Source organism: Apteryx mantelli, chromosome 3, assembly GCF_036417845.1.
Source record: "Apteryx mantelli isolate bAptMan1 chromosome 3, bAptMan1.hap1, whole genome shotgun sequence".
Classification (NCBI taxonomy): Eukaryota; Metazoa; Chordata; class Aves; order Apterygiformes; family Apterygidae; genus Apteryx; species Apteryx mantelli.
Genome location: NC_089980.1, coordinates 68494695 through 68520637, shown reverse-complemented (window position 1 = coordinate 68520637; position 25943 = coordinate 68494695). Strand labels below are relative to the sequence as shown.

Here is a 25943-nt window from a genome sequence, read left to right as displayed (position 1 = left end):
GTTTTACTTGGCAAAATATAAAATACGTACATTTAATACATAAAGTACACACATACTCACGCATATGTCAAAACAGACTAAAAGACATCTGTTCTTTTGGCTCCAGTCCTGCAAATACTTATGCATGTGAGTGGTTCCACTGAACTCACTGGGGCATTCATGTGTGTCAAGTTACTTGTGTGCATAAATGTTTGATAGGTCATGACCTTTTGTAACTCTTCATGCATATATCTATTAAATCAACAGTGGGCTTATTAATACAGTCATTTGTTTCGTTAATTTAGCATGTATTTGCCATAGTCATGCACATATGAAAAGCAAATGCGTGCTGGCTAGCTGCATGCATTTACCTGGCCAGTTGCATGCCTTTACTAGTGAGCTGTCTGACCTTGTGCTTAAAGAAGTCCTGGGTTTCTTAGCAACCCTTTTCTTTTGTTTATTTTTATTTTTATTTTTGATTAAAAATATCTTCTGTTCAAATTCTGTTTAAAAAAAGTCAATAATAAATCCACTCTTACAGGAATGACGCTTTGATTTCTTGAATTATTATGTGCTTCTATTGTTCATATTGCAGACTAAAAATCCAGTTATATTGCCACTGATCTAACTGGCAAATTTCCCATTGCTTCAGTAGGAACAAGATCAGATGCAACAGTTTCTCAGAGTTATGAATCTTAACTCCTGGCCTTCTTCCTGTGTTCACTATTTAGGCCTTGAGTTTTAATTTGAAGGTCTAGAGCTTTTTTAGTTGTTAGTTTCTTAAAACCTGGATAGATCTGAATGACCTATAAGCAAACACAATATACAAAAAGTATATCCAGGGATTGTTTCAAGCATTAGACAAATGTAGCCACCTAGGAAGAGAAATGAAAAATTGTTAATAGCTCAAAAGCAACACAGGAAGTAAGACTTACTAAAACCAGAAGTGCACAGGGATTTGAAGAAAGCCATGCATAATGGTCAGAAAGTTGGGTTTATATGGCTCTTCTTATATTGTCCTATAATAGCTTTGGCCAGGACAACTGACATCATGTTTAATGGCTCTTATTGCTTTTGCTTCATCTCATCTGAGAGATGACACCTTAACAGCACGACTAAGCCAGTGACATTTTGTTATAGCACAGATACTTTTCCTTTAGCTTCCACAAATGTGGATCCTTGGTTATTAGTACTGCTTTTCTGAGGATTAGGAAAAGATGACATCCTAGTCAGCTAGTCGTGGCTTACCACATGAAGCCTGAGAAGAACACAAGGGCTATATAACTGAGAAGTATGAATAGTTTGCTGTAGTACTTGATTATGTCACTGGTTCAGAAATCAATGTATAGAAGCAGTTTAGAAAAAGAAAATTCTAGGTAGTCTTACAAACTGTCTATTACCTATTAAAAGATGGACCTGTGAGCTGCTTAGTGCATTTCTGCTTCTAAGGGCAGCTGTGCCATCCACAGTTTGTATGAGGAATGGGAATATTAGCATTCAGGTAACTGGTGTCTCTTTAGAAGGTGCTCTAAGAAATAGAAAGAAACGCTGACATTTAGACTTCAGGTTAACCAAAATAGATATGGTAATATGGAACACATCTGAAAGGAGCAAAACTGTTTCAGTACAGAATGTAAATATCTCTAACAATGTATTCCCTCTAACACAGGTGGCTAAGTAAGCTGGGGATGGCTGTAGACCCTCAGGCATCCAATGGGAAGAATGAAGAAGGTATGTTTCGGACCATGGTTTTAGTATGTATCTACGTAATGTTTTTTGCATGGCAAGGTTTTTGCTGCGCTGAATTTTTGTCACCCATTTTCTTTGTTTTAAATAGTAAACTTGAGTCTACCTACTGAGCTCAGAGGCACCACACTGACTCAGTACAGGCTAACCATAGTTAAAGAAACACTGGTGAGCAGCTTATAGAGATGCTCCGATCCTTCTGATGGATGTGTAACTACCATCTGGCAGTTTGCTGGCTGGCTAACCCACAAAGTACAAAGAGAAACAGCTGTGCTACTTGGGTTTTGAGTTTGTAAGTTATATTACAGGAGTTGTGTTATGAGCTGGGAGCTTGCTAGCCTGGGAACATCTTGTGCAATGTAGATGTGTCCCTAAATGTCCCCTCCAATTTTGGGGATTCCAAGAGCAGCAATGCCTGCAGGGCTGCTGAAGTGTACAATTTCCTTTCCAGCCAAGCCCAAGAGTTAACTGTGGAATGACTAATTTTAAAAGCCTAGTCTCCTAAAAGAGATTTCCTAATTTGCACACTGACATAATAGAACTTTTTTGGAGGTCAATACCTGCACCCAAATCACAAATATCGGTTGAGGACAGAGTCATTTGTCACAGTGCTTGGTAGAGCTGCTAGTGAAGATGTGCATGTTTAGAACTAGTTTAGAGCTAAAAGCACTACGGTTAGTTTTATGAACTGCCCCTTAGCAAACCTGGGATGAACTTTGACCTGAGGAATACGTATCTTTTTATGGGCTTTTGACTCTCCATTTCTGGAGTACTGGTTCAGTGCCTTTTTTAGAACTGCTCAGATTTTGAAGAAACAGGCATTATGAAGAAGAAACTGGTGTTTAGCCTGATATGAACACTTAAGTGATGCAGCCTGTTTTGTCTAAGCACTGGAAGGCTCTTCTCCATATCTTTTCTGCAACTTTGCAGAATAAGAATGTGGTTCATGTCCAACTTTGGACATGTGATGCCATTATTGATTTGTCTGATCTGGCTCCATATATACTCTGCCATTAAAAGCAGCTTTCGCTGAATAACACAGATATCACTGATTTCTGGAGATTCAGCAGGTCTCACTTTTTTTTTTTTCTTCATTTCATCATTCCTCTTCATTTCTTGTCAAGAAACCTGTTAATTCCCATTTCCCTAAATTTCTTCAAAATGCCTGTGTCCTCTTGCAACCCAATTGTATCAGAACAATCTGAGATAATTAGTGTGGAGGGCTTTACAGAATACTAGGCTGTGTAGCAAGAACTGCATGATAATTATACTTGGCAAAGAAGTGTCCAAACATGTTTTCCATGTTTACACAAAGGAGAAGATTGACTGAAGGTAATGATTGTCAAAATACTATACATAGAAACAAATTATTTTAAAAAAAAATTCAGAAAATGTAGCATGTTGGTTGGCTTGGCTGAGTCAAGAGCTTAAAAATTTGATTAAAAATAAGAGCCAACTAAGCTTCAGAAAAAGAAAAATATGAGAGAGACAGAGACAAAGAAAGACAAAATAATGCACTCGAGCAACCTTTGCAGCCGGTTATCTAATTACCCAGCAATAAACATAACACAAGCAAGATTTCTTCAACTTCTGAAGCTGGCTGCCTGTCCCCCCTTCAGGAAAAGCCCTCTGATTCTGGTGCCAAACACCTACTCATCTTTCCACTCCTGTTTTGTCACAGGTGCTCCAGCAGCTCTCTTGAGCACGGGTTCAGTACCCTATTAGCATGCTCACATGGACATGCCTTACAGGGGCATTGTTACACTTCAGAGAAATGTTACCATTACCCATAGTCATTTCTGTTTCTAGTGACCCAATTCTCCCCTCTGCATCAAACACCATAACTCTCCAGGAAGGTCTTGGCTCTCGTTATGGCAGTTCTTGTATATTCATTTGCTTTCTCTGCCTTCAGCCCTCCTGTTAGCCTATTTAGAGTGTCAGAAACAGCTGTTGATTCTTTTTCAGTTCTTTGGTCTGAAAAAAGGGGAGCTATAGAAACAATAAGTTCTTTATGCAGAGTTATTCAAGAATGTGTTAATAGAGCCCTAGAATTTGATATAGGCCTTACTGTAGCCAGTCTCGGTCATTTATTCTAAGATGTGCCAGCACATATTTTCACTAAACCAAACAGCAGTTATGCTATTAAAAACTCTATAGTTCTGCAAATAATAGTATTGGGAGGAAACGTGTATAAATTATTCAAAAAGTAACGAATCTCCTTAAGTTTCACTTTGCTAACATCTTGGAAACCTCTCTCTCTTCTATGAAATTGTTATCTTTTAAAACCTTTTTTCCCCTCACAGTGTGGTTATTAGAACCCCAGCACAAAAAGAAAGTGTGCAGGTATTAATTTAGCTAAAAGATGTGATAAGCACAAGTGTTTACCCACAGACTATGCTAACATTGCTTTCTACTGATTCAAACCCATGAAGTCCAACTCTTACAAAATGCTCTCTTAATATAAACAGCCCTTACTAACTCGGAGAGAGAGGGTTGGAGAATTATTTCCACCGGAGAGATGCAGTTGCTCTTTAAGAGCACAAACTGACTTTATGCAACTAGCACTGAGGGAGAGGAAGTGAAGAGCGCTGGCTCCAGTGGAAACCGCAGGGGCAGTCTTTGCACGTCCAACACTTAGCACTTGCTGATGTTGTCCTCATTAAACTCTTAACTGCTTGTTACCACACAAGTCCCCAGCTCAGTCCCCAGCTCACTGGGGTAGGTGTGAGCTTGACATATGGTACAGCAAAGCATACAAACACTTGCTCCTATAAAAGTTTGATCTGAAGGGGCGATGTGCACTGGGAGATTTAGTGGAGGGGAAGTGATTTTGCCCAGTGGTTACAGCCAGTCTCTGGAAGTAGGAACCAGCAATTACGGCCTCCCGTTTTTGTCTGTGTCTCATTTTATCAACTGTCTGGTTATCGCTTTATTTAATCCAGTGTTAAAAAGCACTTATGTGTTAAATAACAACATGACTGCCACTCTGCCACATGTCAAACGATACTGGGGCTCTATCAGCTTGCTTTTCATTAAAAAAAAAAAAAAAAGAGGTTTATAATACTAATGTGTTTACTTTTATTACTAGCTCTACAAATGTACCACTGTTCCACATGGTGTGCCTATGTGAGTTACTGTGTGGTGGCAGAAATTTCTGATGAGGGTACTTTATTGCTTTCCTAAGTACCATGCAAGCAATCTGTTTTCCAAAATCTCAGCCAAAATACCAGTGCCTGTTGCCTGTTCAGGACAGTTTACTGGTTACAGAGATTAAGGGACAGAACCTGCTACTTCCAACAGGTCTCCCTAAATTATACAACAAACCGTGCAGCCTTTCTTTTAAAGGCTGAAAAAAAAAAAAAAAAACCTCTCCCCCCCAGCAAAACACCCCCCCTTTAAAGCTATCTATAGCAGTGCCACCTAGTGTTTCCTGCCATAGCGATTATGTTTGCGTTAAAAAAAAAAAAAAAAAAGTTGCCATGAAGTAGTGGAGCATTACCACGGGTGGGTTAATTTTCACCGTAGGAGACACTGATATGTTACAGTGTGGTCCTCAGACCAGAAAGTGCTATTTAGTGATATCTGGTTACCATAGTGCTGCGGGGAATACATGAGTGTCAGTCTAACAGTTTGTTTTTGTTCATTTTTCCATGTCTGCCCCAGAATGTTACAGTGAAAGTGAACATGATGATCCAGAAATAACAGATACACCACCTCCCCCCTACGCAGCCCAGCCACCACCTCCTCATTTGGTAAGTCTTACAGTAATTAGCTTGTTTCTAGTTGCTAACCAATTGGAACAAATCTCTCCTCAGAAGGTGTACGTTCACCTAATAACCTAAAGTAGGGGCTGTAAATGTTCACTTTTTGCCTGTGAAATGTGGATAAGCTAACTCCCACCTACCCTATGACAGAGCTTGCAGTTATTCTAGCCTCCTCCGCTGAGAGCCTCATACTTGAAAGAACAAGCTCCTTCAGATGAAGACATACCTGTTTTAGAAAGGAAGGTGTCATTCAACCTCATGTACACAGTGTGTCTTTCCTTTACAAGGTTTCTAACACGCTACCGTAACCTAATTTTTCATACTATTCTTTTCTAATCCGATCCCAAATCGGTGGGGGGTTTTTTGGTGACCTCTGATGGTGTCATCCAACAGATTTGTATTTATTTATTTGAGTGAGCTACTCTTAAAACTGCTGAATTTGAAGCTGTGCTTGTGGCAGGAAAGTAAAGGGAAGTGAAAGGAAAGTGGTCTCTGCTCACAGTGATAAAATTGTTCTTTACCTCTGAAAAAGAGATTATAAACAAAGAAAACAGGCATCCTCCCAAAATCTGTGCTGTTTTTCTCTCTTTCTGTGGAGCATTTGTCCGGAATATTCCTTCCTGCTTAGCTTCGTTTCATGAATTAAAATAAGCAGTATGCACCCTCATGCATCTAATCAAATTGACTTACCTAGTTATTAGCCCGTTACTGACCTATTAATCTTGTTTCTATATTGTTGCTTTCCCCAATGTTCTCATCTTGCTTTATATACCTTTTAAAATATGAGCTTTACTTATTGTGTGTTTAGAAATGATTAATCCGGTTAGGGACGGTAGTGCACCTGAAATAAGGATCCTTAGTTCAAGCATTTCCTTCCCCTGTTGAAAGTTAACATTGAGGGGTACACAGTAATATACTTGATATAAAATTATATTATTGCATCTCATAAAGGGGAAGTGCCCACTACCTCATTGGTCTAGTACAGGTTCCTCTACTGGCACACTGAAACGACAGTAGCTGAGGTGCTCACAGAGACAGTGAAGCAAGAACAAATTTGAAAAATATGGATCAGCCATAGAAGCTTGCATGATCATAGTCAGTAATAAAAGGATATGTGATGGCACAGAGCTGCCTGTCTGGTATTCTTTAATTAGCTCTCATAAAGCTGGGACTGTATGTTACACTATCACCTATTTGACCCCTTCTGTTTCAGTCAGCTAAGTCAGTGTTCACTTCCTCTCTGAGAACAGTTGTTTAATGTTAATCGCTGTAAAACAATCCACCTGGCACTCAGGGGATGTGTGGTGTTCACTGCTGTACAAAATATGATTCTCTACTGGCTGTATTAACTGAAAGTTAAATGTGGCCGAGTGGCTATAAATATTGGAGAAAATAGGAACCTTGGCAATGTGACTCCAAGAGTTATTTTGGGCCAAAGTCTGATAATGAAGCATTTTGAATTTTATACCTCACTGGCTTGCCTTTAAGTGGCTGTAGATGTCTTTCCCTTCTGCTCACCCCTAAGTGAATGCCTGCATTTTTCCAGATGATGAGTTTAAACAGGTGTTATTTTGTAGTTTTCTGTTTTTCTGGCTTCCTGCTGCATGTCAGTCTGTTGCTGCAGATACAATCTCCGGTTGCTTCCTACCCATATGCTCTTCTGGAAGGGTATGGTAGGAGACAAGGCTGGCTTCAAGATTTTAGTAGGGGAGGCAGGTGCTGAGGGATCCTGCTTCCTCAGTCTTTCCTCATAAGGCTTATCTTCCCTCCAGCCTTTTCCTTTCTGAGCTGCTTTTCCTTCTCCTCATCCCCATCTTAATGTAAATTCCGCCATGGACAAAAGTTAGCGTCTGCTAAGCATATTAGTTGTCTTCTCCTCCCAGAGGAGGCCACTGAGATAAGCTTCAGCTGCCACTGCTCTGCCCTATGCTCAGATTGCTGATGTGGTGGGTAGGGAACACTTAGGTACCAAAAGAGCCACATTTGACTACAAATCAGAGTCCTCTTTTAAATTTTGGATATCACCCCCCTTACTCCTGACAGCTACTGGCGCAAGAAAACCGCTGGAAAGATTGGGAAAGCACAGCTTTTACTGGGAAGTAAATTCTAGGGATGGAGCTCTTGGTTGGTTTGCAGAAGGCTGGTTAAACACTGCTTGCTGCCTGTTCATTCACTGCGGTGTTTTTGTATCAAGCTACGAGATCCTGAACATTTGATAGATTTGGGATGATATTATGTGGGTACACATCATTTGGGATGTCTACTCGCATCTTTTCAGGTTGCTACTGGAAGAGACTTATCCTAGAAACTCAGACCAGCATCAAGAATATTATAGGCTCTTGACTGGGACTTATTTCACTTTTTTTTTTTTGTGTCTTTCTTCTAAGTGTTGTCCTTTTGCCTCCCAAGTGCCAAGGGCATTTTGCAAAATAGTATTTAGAAGCTATGGACACTTTTGAAAATTAAACACCTGTTGTCTCAATTAGAAAGGCCTCCAAACTTCTTGAGATCGACTCCAGACTGGGAACTATTAATCTTGAAACTAATAGTCATCCAGGTGCAGGCTCTGTTATCTGTTAGAGCAACAAACATTTTGCTGTACTTATAGCATGAAGTTTTAGTTGCTGTTCTGTTCTCTGCTAATTCAAAGCATTTTGACCATTGAAAAACAAACAGCAGTGAGCATGAGCCTTCTATGTTTATGAGTGCTTCTGGGTACTGTTGAAGAGAAAAGCAAGTGAAAACCAAATACATTTCAGCATCTGTAGGACAAAAGTTTTACTGACCATTTGCATTAATTTTGCTGCATGTGAATGGATTTAATGCTCAAAACCAGCAGCCATGTTGAGCCAATAGACTGCAGCAATTCTGAAAGAGTTGTTGACATGTTTCATGGAGATAATTTTTCTCTAAAAAAAATGCCTAGAGAGTCCTTTATCTCCAGTGGGATCCTTACAATCTGCTGGCTTGAACATCTGCTTTTTAAAATGTCCTCAACTGGAGATTTATTTTTACATGGATGATTGCAAGTCTTCCGAAGGAACCATTTAAGTAGCTTAGGTAAACATTGGTCATGCCAAGAAAAATAAAATATAGTTATATATATTCACATATGTAGAGAAAGAGAAACATGTTCTGGCAGTCTTCTTTACTCTCACCCAAATCTTTTCTTTAACACAAAATGAAAATGAAAACAAAAATACATTCCATTCAATGAGACACCATTTTCATTTCTATGGCACTTTCTATTGCATGGAAAAATGCCAGAAAAATGTAGGTGAGATCTAACATATTCCTTTTCTGCTTTTGAACAATTGAAATTAGACCATCAACACCATGTGTGCATGAGCATTTACTTTTCAGTTGTTCTGCTTGGCTGTACAAGCACTTCAACAGCTTGTCTTCTCAGTTTATTCTGAGACAGATGAAATGCTTCAGGTCACCCATGCTCCCAAGGGCACTTTTGTCCCTGGTAGACGTAGTTTATGACAGTACCTCCTTGTCCTTTCCTTTATGGTGCATTTGCGAAGGTTTTCTTTTTAAAAACAAATAGCTACCTGAAACAAAGTTTAGTACTTTTCATAAATAAGGTATGTTCCCATAGCATTTGGGATAGTCTTGGAGGAATGGCTTTGAAAATTTACAAAAATGAAGAAAGTGGTGCAAACAAATGGTGACCACAATCTGATGTCGGTCCTCCTTATTTTCTGTATTGATTAGTAGCTACATGAAACAGCTAGATCAAAACTATAGGAAGACATTCTCATTTGCATTTTTTAATGTGAAAAGGAAGTAGTATATGCTATAGCAACACTGAGTTGCAGAAGTTTACATAGCATAATCCAAAAATGTTGTCACACTTCATTTATATGAATACTTCTTGTTTCTAGTTTACCAGGTGATTATTAATAGATATTCCAGGCTAGTCCCTTTATTGTGTTTTCATCTTGTCCAGGTTTCCTAGCAACACCATTTCAGTAATTTTCAGTACTGCTAGTTTAGTTATCATCTGTTTTAATCCTTAGAGATCTATTCTACACATGTACATAAACTTACCAGACTTGTGGTCTATCAAGTCTGGTATTCTGATTTTGACAGTGGTCAGTAGCAGCTGATTTGCAAGAAGGACTAAAATTTTTGCAGTAGCAGATATGAGGAATCTGGCTTTCATATTTCTAGTAGTTTCTGCTAATGGCTGTAATATGAGGCTTTGTCTCCCTTCCATTGCTTTATTATTGTTAATTAATCTGCTTCTGTGTATTTGTGCGTGTATCTGTGCGTTTCTGTGTACCTATGTAGTAACTTTTTGGCCTCCTTTGAAGCTTTGCTTAATTCTTAAGCTTTGCTTAATTCAACTTTGATTTGGCAATGCCACAATTAACTGTGTAGAAATGTCCCCTCCACACAAGTATATTTTGTGTAGAGTCGTTCTTGTTAATAGTTTTGAATATGTGCCTCTCAGTTTAGTGGAGTGTCCTTTTATTTGGGTATTTGACTCTCTTTCTTGGCTCGTCTTTTCAGTCGTGGTTGGTCATTAAGAAGCAGACTAGTGCCAGTTCTTGTGTGAGAAAAGTTGCTTTTGGTGACCAGGTGGTAGTACAAGACAACCAGCGTAAATGACTCCTGTAGAAAAAGACCTGAGCAGCTATCTGCCTGTCTTGGTAGCTACATATCTTTCAGAACTTTCTTCTTCTTCTCAACCTTTCTTTACATGGTATTATGCGCCTATTAAATCCTCTGTCATTCATCTCCTAGCTCCTAATGATGGTTTGTAGATGTCTCTGATCCCCTTGTGGTTGTATGAACTCTTGCTGATACCAATATGACATAGAGGGCCCTAGGATGTGCTGACTATTTCTGATGTGTCTGTAGTGAAGCTTGGGTCTGTTCCCAGATTCATGTGCTCAAGGGAGAATTTTGGCAGGCGAATGAGCAGCACAAATCTTGTACCATTCCCCTTTTGTGTGCCCTTTACCTCATGGTTGCCTGCCTTTCCTTTTTACCATTGACTTGCCATTGTATTACCAAGCCTTCTTGGCTTGGTGAATGATTAGTCCCTTGAATGAACCAGGTGAAGTAGCTGTGTGCTGAGAAAGTCAAGGTAGTTCACTGCTCAGGCTCATTCCTGGCTGTCTCTGGTTATGGCATTGATGGATTTACACAAGACAACTCCAGGGTCAAAGACTAATTCATGGCTTCTCTTCTGCACTCTTAATTAGATCAACGGAGTGAATAGACAGTAACGAGTGAAAGTGAATGTGCAACCTAACATGGAATGTTGCATTCAAAACTTGACATTTTTTTTCTTGCTCTTTTGTTTCAAGGCTTTGCCAGGTTTGTATCTGTTTTACCTCTCACCTCATCACTCAGTTTTTGAAAGTACTACTATATGAGAGACTGGCTTTCATACCTCAGGCTTGTTTGGATGCATATTTGATCAGATTATATCTGGTTTTGGTCAGTTAGCATTTCAGCTGCATATCTACAATGCATAGAGCCTAGGAACAGGAATGACTTGGAGTAACTTTTTTTTGGTTTTGTTTTGTTTTTTTGTTTCTGGAAAACAGGATCAGCAGAAGTCCTCCTTGACCTCAACTCTATCAAGTGAAGCATCTTGTTCTCTCTCCTCTCCTGAAAGCACTTTCAACTCCCAAGAGTCATCTTCTTCCTTGATGTCCAAAGTGGTTTATCCCGAGAGGCAGTCCTGGCTTGACCTAGTTAACAGCTCTGCCGTAGAAGAGGATGATCAGCCTTTAACCTTCTGCGTCCAGATTCACTCTGAGGAGCAGCCAGAAGTGGACTGTGGAGAAGTGGCAGAAAGCCAGGAGGTCCAGCCCAGTGGTGGATCCCAAAATTCTTTGTTAACTCAAGATATGCATTGCCTAGCTGTGCTAGATGCAACAGGACAGAAATCACTAGCCAAAGGTGAGTGAAGAGATTTTGTTTGCAGGGCCGTACAATGTGAAAGGTGTTTCCCCCCCCTTCCTTCCATTATATACTATACTGAAGAGTTTTCCAGTGGCACATCATTTATAACAAGCATCTGGTTTACTGTGCTTCAAATATATAACCTAGTATCTAAATGATAAGTACCTGTAGACTTTTTCTCAAATTTTACCTAGATGTTAAAATCATAACCTCTGTATAAATTCCTAATATAGACATATTTTTATTGGCTTTCTGTATTTTAATATGTCTGTCTATTATTGGTTAGAATTGAATCTAAATTTTAAGAAAGTTGTGGTAAGGCAATGTGCCTTGCCTTTTGAGCTTTGTGGCATTGCAAGTAGTGAAATGGCTGGGCCTGGCAGAAATGGTGTCCCTAAAGAAATACATAGTAAATTCAGTGTCTTCTGTAATTTGACTTTCTGGATTAAATTTAAACATGTAATGTCTTTGGGAAACATTCTCTGGGTGAACTGAGGGATTCCCAGGTTACATATGAGCCTGTATTTAGGTACATTCAGGTGGACTGTTGGAGTGTAGGCTATATATGACATAGTGGCTTAAAGATCTCATTAAGCAAGGTTCAATGGTTGCTCTTCAGAAGTGTGAACTTCACCTTTTGCTTAGAATATGTTACTGAGGCATTCTCAGAAATCCTGCAATAATGCTCAGGTTGATGCTTACCATAGTAACTGTAAGGGTACTGACAGGTACTTTTATGGACAGTCATAGATTTAGCATGACACATTTGTAATCATTTAAAGCATGTTTTATAGGCTGAAATCATACAATGATACAGAAATACTTACCCATAAAATCAGGATTAAAATGTAAATCCAGGCACATTTTGGTATATTCCTGCCATTTGGAAGGTGATTTAATTGTCTGAAAAATATTTTTGGGGAAATTAATGTTTCCATCTGCTCACTCCTTAGCAGGCAGCTTTCCCTGATTGCGGAACACTTCCAATCTAACCACTCTGGTGATCTGTGATGGAATTCCAGAAATAGATCATTGCGATGAGATAGTCACTATGGAAACTGTATAACCTCACTAGTTACTGTCTGCATCATAACCTGTTGTTGAGCCAGGAAGAGGTGCACTGTACATGCATTTTTCTTTATCAAGTCTGCATGGTATATGGAGGGGATGGAGAGTGTTTGCGACTTTTTCTTGCAATGGCCCCTGGAAAAATAAATGAAAAAATTTGCAAGGAGATTAACTAAGCTACCTCAATTTGAGAATATGAGGCGGAAAAAAGGACTAATGTAAAGTAGCGATTCAGTTCAAAATGAAAGTTATCAGAAAGGATGTAATTCTGGTTCTGTGGCTTATCCCCCAAGAATTTCTGTCTCCAGCTAGTTGATAAGGATATGCATGAATCCTGTGAGATGTATTTCAAATATGGGGTAAAAGCTAGCTGCCAAAGGATATTATTTACCATAAGCAATAAGAACACCGTAGAGTGATCTGCTGTGAAAAAAGAAGAATGCATACCTCAATCATTTACTAGTGCAATCAGTATTATGTGCTTTATGATGTTTCTCAATAGTGCATTTCTCACAGCTTTTCCTGTTTTAGAGTAACTGGACTGTGTCCAAAAGGAGATGGGACCATCTTGCATTGGTATGTGTTCTGAAAGCACGTGTCCTGTGTTGCGTAAAGTCTGTACTGTTTTCACAACAGCTATGCATTCTTTGAACACTCTCACCCCAGAAAGTTCAAGCGCACACTCTCTCCTTCTCCTTATGAGGAAAGAAATAACCTGTCACATGGTCTACTTGATGGTGACGTTCTGCTTAGCAAATGCCCCATGTGGAATTATTTGCAGCTGATAGCAGCTGAGAGCTGAGGTGAAAGTTTTCAAGAACTGAAAAGCATTTTTATTGGCAAAAGCCAGAAATGGAGACCAACACGAGAAAAGTTGTTAGCTAGGAGGAAGAGCAGCTGTGACTTTGTGGGAAAAGCTTGTCATGAAAATACCAGAAGAGTACAGAAATATTAGCTATAAATTAAACAATGACAGAAAAGTTTCAGAAAGAATATCAAATGACCCAAATCTCTGTGAGAAAAATGAAAGATTCAACTAAATGATCGTGGATTATTTTTGAATGAAAACTATTAAATGAAATCTTCTAAGCAACTGTGTCATGTAGAAGGAGATGTACCAGATGATATTTTGAAGGCCTTTCCAGCCTTACTCTTCCTGGTTCTATGACTATTTTCAGCCTTATTCACTGCTCTGATTTTTGAGGAAGGCTTATATACCAGCGATTAACACAAAGTACAAGAAAAGACAGAATTTAACAGTATTTTCTTTTGAAAGGAAATCAGTATTATATTTCGATTTACTTCATGGGAAAAATACTATTTCAGTATTGTGGCCTGCTACATGTACAGAGACAAAGGATTCAAAACTCCCTATGACACAAAGAAACTGAAAGGCAAACAAGCAACAGTTAAGAATATAAACAAGTATCTGACTATGTGCACTGTGGCCAGAAGCTGGCCTTGCCCCATCCAGGATAGCTAGACACTCTCTACAGCCAAACTTCATCTTTTGTATTTCTTCTGGCAACTGCTGTAAGAAAAATTAATCTGATTATGACCCACCACCATCATCGTCAGAAAACAATAACAAAAGGAAGCTGCAGAAACTGAAAGGTTACTACAAGAGAACAGGAATATGTGTTTGTTTGTATTTAAGGATCTTTTACTATAGCAATAACATCCTTCTTCCTTTCATTTCCTTAAGAATTTATGTTCGTGATCATGTGAAGTTAATGGATCTTGGCAAGAAATTCTTATGGTGCCATATTTTAGCTCACAGTAGCTTGTAGAAGAGCTGGCATGTGCTGATATTCTGGGAAACCTCAAAAAATTTTCACAAACCATTTGAAATTTATCTCGGTTGATTTTGTGGGAAGCAAGTGGTTAAATAGGAGCTGGATGCAATCAATTCCTCCCTTTTTTCAGAATTGACATCCTCTTCCCCTCTTGAGTTTGCTTGTGCCAATAATAGCTAGAACAGATCTTCTGGTGTGCTCTGGCCTCTTGGTTCCTGCTGCAAAAATTTCAAAAAAAGGGCTAGATTGTGGCAGTGTAGACCAAGAGATTTGCCTATAGTGATGATAATTGTATGGACAAACAATGGTATTTGAATGATTATTTTGCTTCTCATCAGAAAGGCTTTAGAAATCACAGAGAAAATTATATGCTGCAGTTTTCAGAACTTGGAAAAATATACTTAATTGTGTTGTTTCCAGTTGGGTCACAGTTTATTAAAAATGGTATCCCTCACTGCGGAAGAATACAGTATACAAGAGTATACTGTGGTAGCTAAGAGCATCTTACTATTGGTGGTAACATATTTTTCCTGTTCTTTTCTCCTGCTTTCTCCTACCTCATAGTTTAGAAGTTCTGCATTTGCCAGTGAGGAGTTTGCCTAAGCTCTGCTCTCTTAAATTGAGTATTTCTTATCTTTTCTGTTCTATAGTTCTATGGGAAATGTGATTTCCCCATGATGTTCATCATATTCCCATTGAAAAGTCCACTACTACTGTGCAGAGTAGACACTGTGTGCATGTGTGTATGTGTGAGGTGAGGGAGGAAAGCAGTTACATTTTTCTCCTCTCTTTTCCCCAGTCTGGGTCTAGTTGCATTGGCATCAAAAGGTTTGGCAGAATCAGAAATAGGGGTGTTACCACAGCCACAAGAGGCTCATACAAGTAGCAAAGACAGGGAGAAGAAGCAAATTTTTTCCTAGAATTAATCCCCAGTTGGAGAACTGTGAGATCTCAGTGTTAGAGGGTGGGAGAACAAGTATTTAAATTTCTTGGGTTCAGTTTAGAGTTAGTAAGATATGTTCTGTTGGAGGTAATTTTCAATGCAAAATGTTTTTTTCTGCAAAACACTGCCAATTTCTATTTCTTTACTGCTGGGAAGCAATAAGCTTGATTTTTCACAGCTGCTTCTTGGAAAGCATTTAAAAGTTATGAATTTTCAGGCAGACTCCTGTGTTGCTGCTGAAAAGTGGGGAGTCTGAATACCTTGCTCTCTCCCGCTTGTGGCAAGTTGACTGAAGGGAAGGTGGAGGCTGAAAACTGAGGAGATGAAGAACTGGTGTGCTCAGCCTCTGGCAGCTTGCTCTCATCTGTGATATCTCCTGTTTAGTAAGATGGAAATTCCTGATAAGTGGCACCAAACCTCAAAATTCTGTTTCACTTCTCCTGAAACAGAACTAGTCAGAAGTTCTCACCAGCCTAAAATAACTTTATTTTCCTCACGCCACACTGGAATATCTCCTTCTCTGGAATGTTGAAATATGTTAGGGAAAGACTTTCCTTTTGTCGGCACAGCTCTGGTTCTGTTCCACTTTCCCCACCGTGGAGTCTGACAAAGTTAAAAGAGCCATGCTGTATAATTTTTCAAGGAGTACTTAGAGGCTTAGCAGGCTGGGAGACTCGTAGATGAAGGGCACTGGGCAAGAGCCCAGTAAGGCTGATCCTTCCAGTGGCATTACTCAACAGAATTGCTAATAGTTAATATTGCCAAGGGTGTGGAAAAGCATACAATAAGTGGCCGTGCATGTGTTCGCTTGTGTGCAGGTACACATTCATAAATACATGCAATATGTCATATCCTTCCACTGTTGCTGTTTGTTTCCTACCCCTAAACTTTCTGCAGGTCCTGAAAGGAAAATGTACTTATTTTGTCTTTAAAATAGGATGAGATAAAGAAGTGCTGTTAAGTTTCTTAAATTGCATGTCTAAGACAGAAAGTGTTTAGCTTGATAAGTCCATCTGGAAGAGGTAACTTGCAATATTATATTTTGAAATGATTCTGAATATGCCTGCTGTTAGCTGTGTGACCAGGCTGGGAAGACTCACGTCAGAGAAGTGCTAGGGTGGCCTGACCTGTCTCTGCTCTTTAAAATTTTTGCCAGCAGAATATATTCCTCATATAAATCTTCTGAGGTTAACAAAGCGCAGAGAAAGGGTGATTCATTTATGTTTGGGAGTCCAACACAGACAACGTCTTCATTTTTACGCTGATCTTGAGTATTATGTGTTTTCTGCATACTTTTTTTTTTTTTTTTTTTTTTTTTTTTTACTTTCTGATGCAAAACAAATATTTTGTGATGATTCAATTATATGGCCTACATGGGGCAGGTTTCATAGCAGGAATCCAAGTCACTGAAGCCTAAACAAACAGAATTGTTCACTATTCGTGCTTCTGTTATACTGAAAATTGCTCGTGTGCTAGGTCAGTGCTTTGTTTCCAGGCACAAAGCAGACTAAGGAGTACAAAGTTCTGGGCAAAAGTGCTATAAATGTTTGAATCTGGAGAAAACGTCTAGTCTGTGATTAAGACTTGAATCATGTTAGTTTATCCCCATCATTCAACCTTAATTTTCTTTGGATGTTTTTGTGGGGAAAAAAGCACAAAACACACTACAGGTAGTACTTTCTTCATTTACTTTCCTAGCATTAGGAGGCTTGTGAAATACTGTAATAGACCATTAAAGAATGTGTGAGTGATGAGAAATGTTTTCTTATCACAGATCATTTTACTGAGCTTGTTAATTGATTTACTGACATAATGCCTCTTCCCTGTTTCCATGACCTCTCCCATTTACAGATTCATAGCGCTGAATCTAGTATGTTTAGTGACAGTTTCAAGCCTGCAAAGCACTGGGTTTTGCTTTTTGAGCTTGGCTCAGAGGAACTCAGGATATTTAGGGTAAAAGTCCAGATGAGTATCAAATATTCTGGTCTCAATTTAGGGAGGTTTATTGGCAGATTTACTCTCTGTCAATAATGGTATTTGCTTACATACAAAACAATAACAGTATTTGCTTATATACATAAACAAAATATTAAGATACTAGTTTTTTAAACTGTTGTGAGAGAAGCTCATTGCTTATCAGCATAAGCAAAAAGGTAGACAAAAGTACTTGCGTTTGGCTCTACATAGCCTGTAGGTTTCACTCGCCCTTTGTTTCCTGAAATCCTGTTCAGCCTCTTCTCTGTCACGTTCTTTATGCATCTGATCTCCAGAATCTAGCACGTTCCTGTCCCTGTGAAGTTAACTGACCTGCTCCATCCTTTCAGTAGTTGGAGTGGGGAAAGAATAAGACATTGGGGGGGGGGGGATTTTCACGGTTACAAGCTTGAAAGAATTCAGAAGCTGAGTTCAGAGTGCCGATCATGTGGAGGGAGCCTTCTGCTGGGGTTTTCTGGCCTGAACTACTACTTCTCTTTATATGCCAAGTACTTCTGTCCTGCCTACCTCCATCCACAAATGCTTAAGAGATATCAGAGTATGTAGAATGGAAGAAGCATGTTCAGAGAGGGTGTTTTATCATGCTTGCTATTTTCTTACACTTTTAGGACCTTGAAGAGCATCATGAGCTGGCTTCAAAAAATGTCCAGAGCAGGCACTTACAGTCCTCTTGCCCCCCTACCACCCCTATTTTTTAACTTGCTGAACAGAGTCAATGCATTTTTTTTAATATATATATATATATATACACACACTTTTTCTTGGATATCTGTCAAGTGGATCTGATATAGCTCAATTTACCTCTGTGTACAGTCCCGATGGGTGATGTCTGCAGCACATCTGAGCCAGTCCTATGCAGGAGCTGGTTAATGAAACAAACAGCTGCTTCATCCCAAGTAAGTAGACAGGAAACTGGTTATAATTACGAGCCTCATGGCATGAGCTGACAGTTTTCAGGAAATACTACTGCCATGTATTATGCCTTACATGTGCATTTTTTTCTATTTCCCTCAGCCTGTTAAATATACAACAGTTCTCCTTCTACTCCCCCAGCACTGTACCAGTGATGGAAGCTATATTTAGTTCTTGTCATGTTACAGCAGCCTCTTTATAATCGCAGAGTAGTGAAAGAAGGCCAGCAACAGACTGAAGACAAATATTTGTAACATATAAACCTTTCCTGTAACCTAAATATTTAAAAGATTGGGGGTGTAGGAGGATGCTGTACTTCTTAAAACATGGAAAAGATAAGAAGCAGACTCCTGAGTGTGCTGACATGCTGGTCAGCTATTCAGCTACAGCATTTCAGGCCTGATCCCAGCTCACATAGGCAAATCAAAGCTTTCTTATTTGCTTCAGCTGGTGCAGGGTCAAGATCTTAAATGCTCTGGCAAGGGTAATGTAGAAAGGACCAAATTTTTGCTCTTGGCCTACTCCTTAATACTTCCCCCCCCGCCCCTGCCCCCCCCCCCCCCCCCCCAGTACATCACTTTTCAATTGCAGCCATCCTTGGACGTAGCTTGGCATGAGCAAAGTGACGGTAGCATAACAGTGGTTTTCAGTCCTGAAGGCATTTACTGACCCTGGATGGCTCTGGGGGATGCTCTTGGAATCCTTCTCCAGAAGGACTTCTTGCTGCAGCATGAGAGAGCAAAGGAATTTCTTCCTTTTGTTCAGAAAATGTTTGCTGAATGAAGATAATTTAGAAGAGCTGATATTTAACTTTTATTAAAAAAAAAAAAAAAAGCACAGACAGTTCTGTTGGCACATGGAGGACCGCATTAAAGAAGAACCATCACCACTATCCTCAGTGAAATAAAAGTGAATGTTATCCCAGTGGGGAATTAAGGGACTCATTAGCACACTGAGAACACCAGTAATTTTAAGATTTTCCTTTAGTAAATATTGAAATAGAAAAACTTGCAGTGTGGACTGAGGGATAACAGTATCTGGTCCTATCATCTAAATGAGTTGCACAGTCTGTCACTGAAAATGGCCTTCTGTTCATATGTGCCCATCTATGCCTGGTACTTTTTTAGCTCTGGACTATTCATTTTTAAGCTTTTTTTTTTTTTAATGACTTTGCTTCAGTTTGTATCTTATTTTATCCTACTTAATTCTCAGCTGCTTGCTAGCCTTTCCTCTCATGTTCTTTCTGTCATGGAAGATGGTGCCACAGCTTGGGAGCCATCAGATTGAAAGGAATAATTAAAATCAAGATAATGAAGGCTTCATTGTGGGGGACCACAGAGAAATTGTGTTGCAATCTGCAAATCTCAGGAGTTAGTTATCAATAGGTACCCCAAAGGTTTCTATATTAATCTGTTTTCTAGGGACCTTTTTTTGGGGTCCCTGAAATGTCCCAGTGCTTCATCTCCTTGCTCTTTTTTTTTTTTTTTTTTTTTGATTCTATTTTTAATAATTGTCAAAACCTCATGATGAGTAGGTACATCAAGTAGAATTTGATCTGTAAATTGCCAGGTAGAAATGTGTTCGGGGCAATCAACTGTGTGCAGAGTGAAGGAAAAAGGTAAATAGGTGCAGATGCTGTCAAAGTTGTTTTCATCAGATGTAGCATTATTAACAGTTGTTCAAAGTCTATGATAGATTCAGAGCATTAAAACAGTACTTGACCAGCAGATGTTTATGCTTGTATCTGTTTGGATGGTAAGCTGATTCTTAAAATTATTTGAGTTTGGTAGTATATTTTTCTTATATGCATTATGACCCTAAAAATTTCATTAAAAATTGCCCTTGTTTTTGACTCTAATACTGTTACTTTTTAACTTGGCTAAGATCCTTTCTGATGGCTGAACTTAATGATTCTACTATATGCTGCCATATTCACATTTACATGCTAAATTTATTCTTTTCTTTGCAGATCAGGGAAAATGCCCTGATGATGAGATGGAGCGACTTTATAAGTCATTAGAACAAGCAAGCTTGTCTCCCATTGGTGATCGTCGGCCTTCAACCAAGAAAGAGCTTAGGAAGTCATTTATCAAACGTAGCAAAAATCCTTCCATTAACGAGAAACTCCACAAAATTCGAATGCTGAATAGCACATTAAAGGTGAGGTCACAGAGTGGGGCCAAGGTTTCCTTCCTGAGAGAAACAAACACTTTGGCTGAGAAAAGAGGCAAGCCTAGACTTCAGCCAAACTCTAATTACATATTTGTTTAAAGCTCCAGAGAATTTGATTCAGTTTTTGAAATTGTTTTCTACTTTATTCTGAACAGCAATCTGTATTTTGCTGTTAAATTTGAACTGGAAGCAGAGGCAATAGTTCAGAAGTGACTCTTTGCAGAAGTTGCAGCCCATTTGGAAATTTTAATAAAGAAAGCTCCTTTTATTTAGCTGGAAAATCTGCAAGCTCAGCTGAATGCACTAAATAGGGGAGCCTTAAAAAAGGAAGAGCAGAAAAAGTACGTTAATGATAAAGGACAAGAAAATGACCCTGAGCCAAAAAAGTTTTCCTTATGTGATTATTGGAGAATGCACAGGATGTGCCAAAGCTATTGTAAAGATCTCCTGTAACTAAAATATTTTTAATAACAAAAGCATCCTGCTTTTAATGTTGGAAATGTATCATGAACTGGAGGGGAGGAGGGAGGGGTTCATGGAAGGTTTCATGAAAGGGCCAATAAATCTAGCTGGAATGTGGGGATTAATGAGGCTGTTTACTTGCCAGCATTGTTTTGGCTGTCATGGGATTACAAATCCTGCTTCTGAATAGTACTGAGGGAAACAGAAAACTTAACCATAGCATTTAAATTGTAAATAGAAGAAAGAATAAGTGCAAAGTTGGGACTTCACTTATTTCTTTTCTTGTTCACTAGAAGCAGAACTTGATTAACTTATTTCAAAAGAGTGCATCTGGCTTCAGGCATCCTACTCTGGAGAAATACATGTAAAACCTTTTTCTATCAGCCCAGTCATTGATTTGGTTATTAGTTGCAATGGAAGGCTTGGCTTTGGCACTCAGGCCTGTGTTAAACTTACTGAAGATACACCTGAAAAACCAAGTTGGACCATAAGAATTCTGCCTATTGTAGGGCTTCCTGGCTTGGTATGAGAAGTGGGTGAAATGTCTCCATAAATTTCCTCAGTGTTGATGAGTCTGAAGTGAAACATTACCAACTATAGCATTACTCTTATATATCAGCAATAAAGTAAGCCCATCATATAGCGGGAGGTTAGTTAAGTAGTATTCCTATTTTATGGGATAGGAAGCTAAATGTAGAAGCATACTGCAAGGTTTTCCCCAATAGGAGCCTCCCTAATAAATCTAAGAGCCAGTTAGTACAAAACAGAGTAGGATCTTGCGGGATAATCAATTTCATTAGTATAATGCTGAATGGAAGCCTAAAAGCCTTACTGCTGCATATGAGCAAGAAGGAGAGCTTTGCATTGATTTAACACAGGAGTATTGTATGAATTGTGATTAGCAGTGTTTATAAGCTTAGGCTTGTCTAATGCTTGTATTTAATATGGAAAAATCATTTTTGGAGTATTCATAAAACAGAAAATGTGTTGGTTTTTTGCTCTTTTCAAACTAAGAAATTGGAGTATTGACAAGACAAATATAGCACAGACATTTTCTCACAGACACAAAAGGAATTCTGTGCACAGCGGTGTTTAGTTAGCCTGTCTGAAAGGCAGATGCTTGGAGTGGGGAAGTTGCATATTCTTTGCATCAGTGGGATTATATGCTTTTAACATACAACATGAGACAGGAGATAACTGAAAATCATCTTTTGGAAATTTTGAAATCAAAAGTTTTTCGCCTGATCCATATTTACTTTGCTTTGATTAAAACTCTCTTAGTCTAAGAGATGTAATTTATTCAAGATTCGGTGCAATTCTTATTTTGGACTTCTGACTCCACAGCTTTAGTAACAGATTAATGTTGCTGCCACAATATATCATTAACAAAACATACTTTGAATGGTTTGGAAGAGAGGGAGGCTGTGCGCAAATGCAACAGAGATTTAGTGAATGTGGGAAATAGCTTTAGTGCTACAGAAAAATTCATAGCCTGGCTTTTTGCCACCAAGTTTGCCCATTTCAAATACTCTTCCCTTCCCTTCCTTCCCCATCTTGTCTTCCACTCTTAAGCTAACAGCAGATATCTCTGCACCTATGCCAGAAGCCCTCTTACAAAGGCTGGCACTAAGTCTTGGGGTAGGGTATATGTAAACCAACTTTTCCTGTTTCAGAAGTGGCTCAGGCATCACAGGGATTAGGGTAGTTGAAATATTGGTTAAAGGGAACAGCTGACTTTGCAAGTTCTACTGTCTACTAATCTTATTTACTACTTTTTCTCACTCCCTTTTGTTAAATTTCCCTGATGTGGGTTGGGATATGGATGTGAGAGCAGCCTATTGCTACTAGCAGGAAGTGTCTTGGATTTGTGGGAGTGTTTTCAAGGCAGCTACTAGCACAGAGTGTCCTTAGGCTCAGCGAATCTGGTGGCAGTAGGAGAAGATGGCAAGAACTATTCCATTGCTTTTCTGCAGAAAGTGGGGAGATGGAGCCAGGCAGAATCAGTAGAGATTTATGCAGTTAACATGCAGTTAACAAATTTTATCAGCTAAGTGGGGCTTCTCTATCCTGTGATCTACTGTGTGGATAGGCAATAATGCCTGGAAAAGCAAAATGGTGCATTGTGACAGAAAATGCAAGGATATCAAAGTTCTCAGTCTCTGTCAGTGACTGTCCATGATCTGAGCTGCTCCTCTCTGAGAGTTGAAACTAGATTTATTAATAGAAGCTGGTGGTAGACTTATTAACATCCACATGAGCTCTAATGACCAGTGAGCTATACTGCCAGGGCATGGATTATGTCCAAAATTATTTTCTGTCCAACTCCTGGAGAAGAGACATTTATAATTTGCCCAGGGAATAGGTACTTTTTGAGAAAGTCAGGAGTGGGCTGAAGTACAATAATAGATGCTTTTATGTCCAGTTTCATGTGAGTGCTAACTTTTTGTGAGATAGCATAACAATATCTAATTTTCACATGACTTTTCTTTCACAAAGTTTTGCAAAGAATCTTAAAATCTATGTGAAATCATAATCTTGCCTTCAGTTGGGAGAAATTTCTGCCATGGACTTATTTTTCATAATGCCTGTTATAAAAATGGGAACGAGTTGCCAGGATGGATAACCATGGAGAACCATGCCATCTCCATGTGTCATGGTTCTGTAATGTTCACAAAGTGTTTTCATTACAGACAAGGGACCTGGCAGTTTTCTGTGAGAAGTAACCACTCGTTCTCTTCCTAGTGTAAAGAACATGACCTGGCCACAATTAACCAGTTGCTGGAGGACCCAAAGTTGACGGCAATGAAATATAGAGAGTGGAAGAACACAAACATCATGCTGGTTCAAGATATCTATCACCAGCAGGACACCCAGGATGTGTCCACGGAGAACAGTGAGGAGCAAGAGATGACTGCACTGTCTGTTGATGAAAGTGCTATCTGAGACTGTGGATCTGTGGGACACAGTGAGATTTTCCTCCACTGATCTTCACATACAGGCACTTTAAACTGCTGCATTCTGAAGTTTGTTTTTCCAAGTGTTCTTCATAAGAAAAACAACCCCTTCTCCAAGCTTTAATTCCTCTTGCACAACTTACTTCATATCAGAAGAGTGAATTCCCCAAATTAAAAAAAGCATGTCTGTATCTGAGCCATATATCTAAGAAGAATGTTATCTGAGGCAGAGAAGAAATGTTTTTCCATCTTGGGAGAAGTAAATTGAATGTGTGCAGCTCCTGGAATTCACAGAGGTGTCTATGAACAGCATAGATGTCAGATCCTTGGGATCATTTTAACCATGTAACTTACATGGTTAAACATGGTAACCACGAAGGAAGTTACAATAATGCCAAAAGGATATAATCTACTCTACTTTTTGACCCTGCCTGCAAGGTAACCTGAAATAAGTATTTTCATCCCCACATTCATTCACTTTGACTGATTTACCGGTTTAAATGGAGACAAATAGAATAGCAATTATGCATGAGTCTGTATTACAGACAACTGTCAGGCACCCAGTCTGTGCCCTGCCTGACATCTTAAAAGTTTCACATTTATTTATGGACCGGACCAAAGTACTGTCTTTCTACATCAAGAGGAGAATGTCTCTCAGTATATTTGGTGACATACAAATTACTCTTTAATGAGGCAAATGATGTTTCAACAAGTTTCAACTTTTCTCACGGACGTGGCAGAACTTCCCTGAGGACTATTTGCTTCTTACATATTTTTGACAATACTGAATATATAAGGTACAAGTTCATCCCAAATTCCTAATGAGCAAAGTGATAAAGTCCCCTAAGCAAAAGCTAAATCCTTAGATTCCTGCTGCAGAACTGAAAGTGTAAAATATAGTTGCAAATATTTTTGTACATATATGTCATTTTATGGCTTATATGAATGTGACCATGTACTGTATATATGTTCTATTTATATATTTATATATGCTGAATTTCCTAATGTAGATAGGAACACATGGACCACACTCACCCAGATGAGAGTGCTTACATGTTGACTTGAAGTGAAATGCCTCCTTGTTCTTTGTACTATTATTCTTTTAAGTATGAATCACAGTAATGGCTCTATAACTGAGACTGCACTGGGACTTTTACTGTAACTTTTTCTTGTTTCTTTCAGTCTAGCTTGAGATTTGAAGAATATCTGTATAATTTCTGGTAGGAAAATATGTTTTCTAGAAAATGTCATAGTCCCACAGTGGACAAACAAAAATAAGTATGTTAAGAAATTTTGCTACAGGCTTATAATTTTTTGACCTCACTGTCCTCAGCACAAGGTTTGTTTTTGCCTTCACATCTTGAGCATGTGTTCAAGTACAAGGAACTTTGCGGAGTTCTGAATTTTGAAAAAACAAGAATTAGCCCACCATTCTCAAATTAATGCCATTACCGTAACTGTGGGAAGTTGCACTTCTGTTGGCTATTTCCTAAAGATATGCTTTGTCATTACTTTATAATACATCTTACCTTTTAAAGCAAAATACACAATATACACACAACCATATTCACTTGCCTTTAAGCACTGTATGTTTTATTATAATTTTGATTAAGAAAGCAAATGTTAATAGTTTTTTTAGGAACAGATGAATCTTTTCCTCCTGCTTCGCAATAAGTCTGATTTGGATATTGCATTTTTAACACTCAGCAACTTGCCCTTTCAAACAGAGACATGGAATTATGTCCTGATACATCCAAAAATGCCAGCTAGGGCTGGGTTGAGTGTAGGAACTGGGATGTAGGTGGTAAGCTATAAGGAAGGGGACATAGAAGGAAGAACGTAGGCTTCTTTGATACAAGCTTTAATTTGGAAGGGGGAAGGGACACAGGGGATGGGGGTTGGTTGAATGCAGAAGCATGGCTGTGCTAGCAATATCATCACTGCCTCAGGTATAAGAGGGATTAGGAGTGTCAGGGCCAGGACTAATACTGGGTTATGGGGTTAGTCTGCTGGTGGGGAACAAAAGCTGGCTGAGACTTGAAAGTGGGGGACAATGACTAAATGGAGAAGCAGACAAAAAACTCAAGTTGGTTAAAAAGCTAATGTTTCCAGGAAATCGTCATATGTGTGGTGAATTCATAATTTCATTAATTCTAATTAGAAGTTGATGGAAATTAAGAAGGCTCAAGAGCTGGTGGAATTTGGTTTTCAGTAATGCCTTGTT

At 38.9% G+C, this 25943-nt stretch overlaps 1 protein-coding gene across 1 annotated transcript in view; it reads left to right on the top strand.

Moving 5' to 3' along the window:
* Positions 1-23773, top strand: part of IPCEF1 (interaction protein for cytohesin exchange factors 1) — a 41185-nt gene extending 17412 nt beyond the window's left edge. Inside the window, exons 6-10 of the mRNA XM_013943526.2 lie at positions 1649-1710; positions 5389-5477; positions 11057-11414; positions 20101-20291; positions 23508-23773. Of these exons, the coding sequence (XP_013798980.2) occupies positions 1649-1710; positions 5389-5477; positions 11057-11414; positions 20101-20291; positions 23508-23708 (901 nt within the window). The 3' untranslated portion in view covers positions 23709-23773. The remainder of the gene's footprint in view (positions 1-1648; positions 1711-5388; positions 5478-11056; positions 11415-20100; positions 20292-23507) is intronic.
* The last annotated feature ends 2170 nt before the right edge of the window (positions 23774-25943 follow it).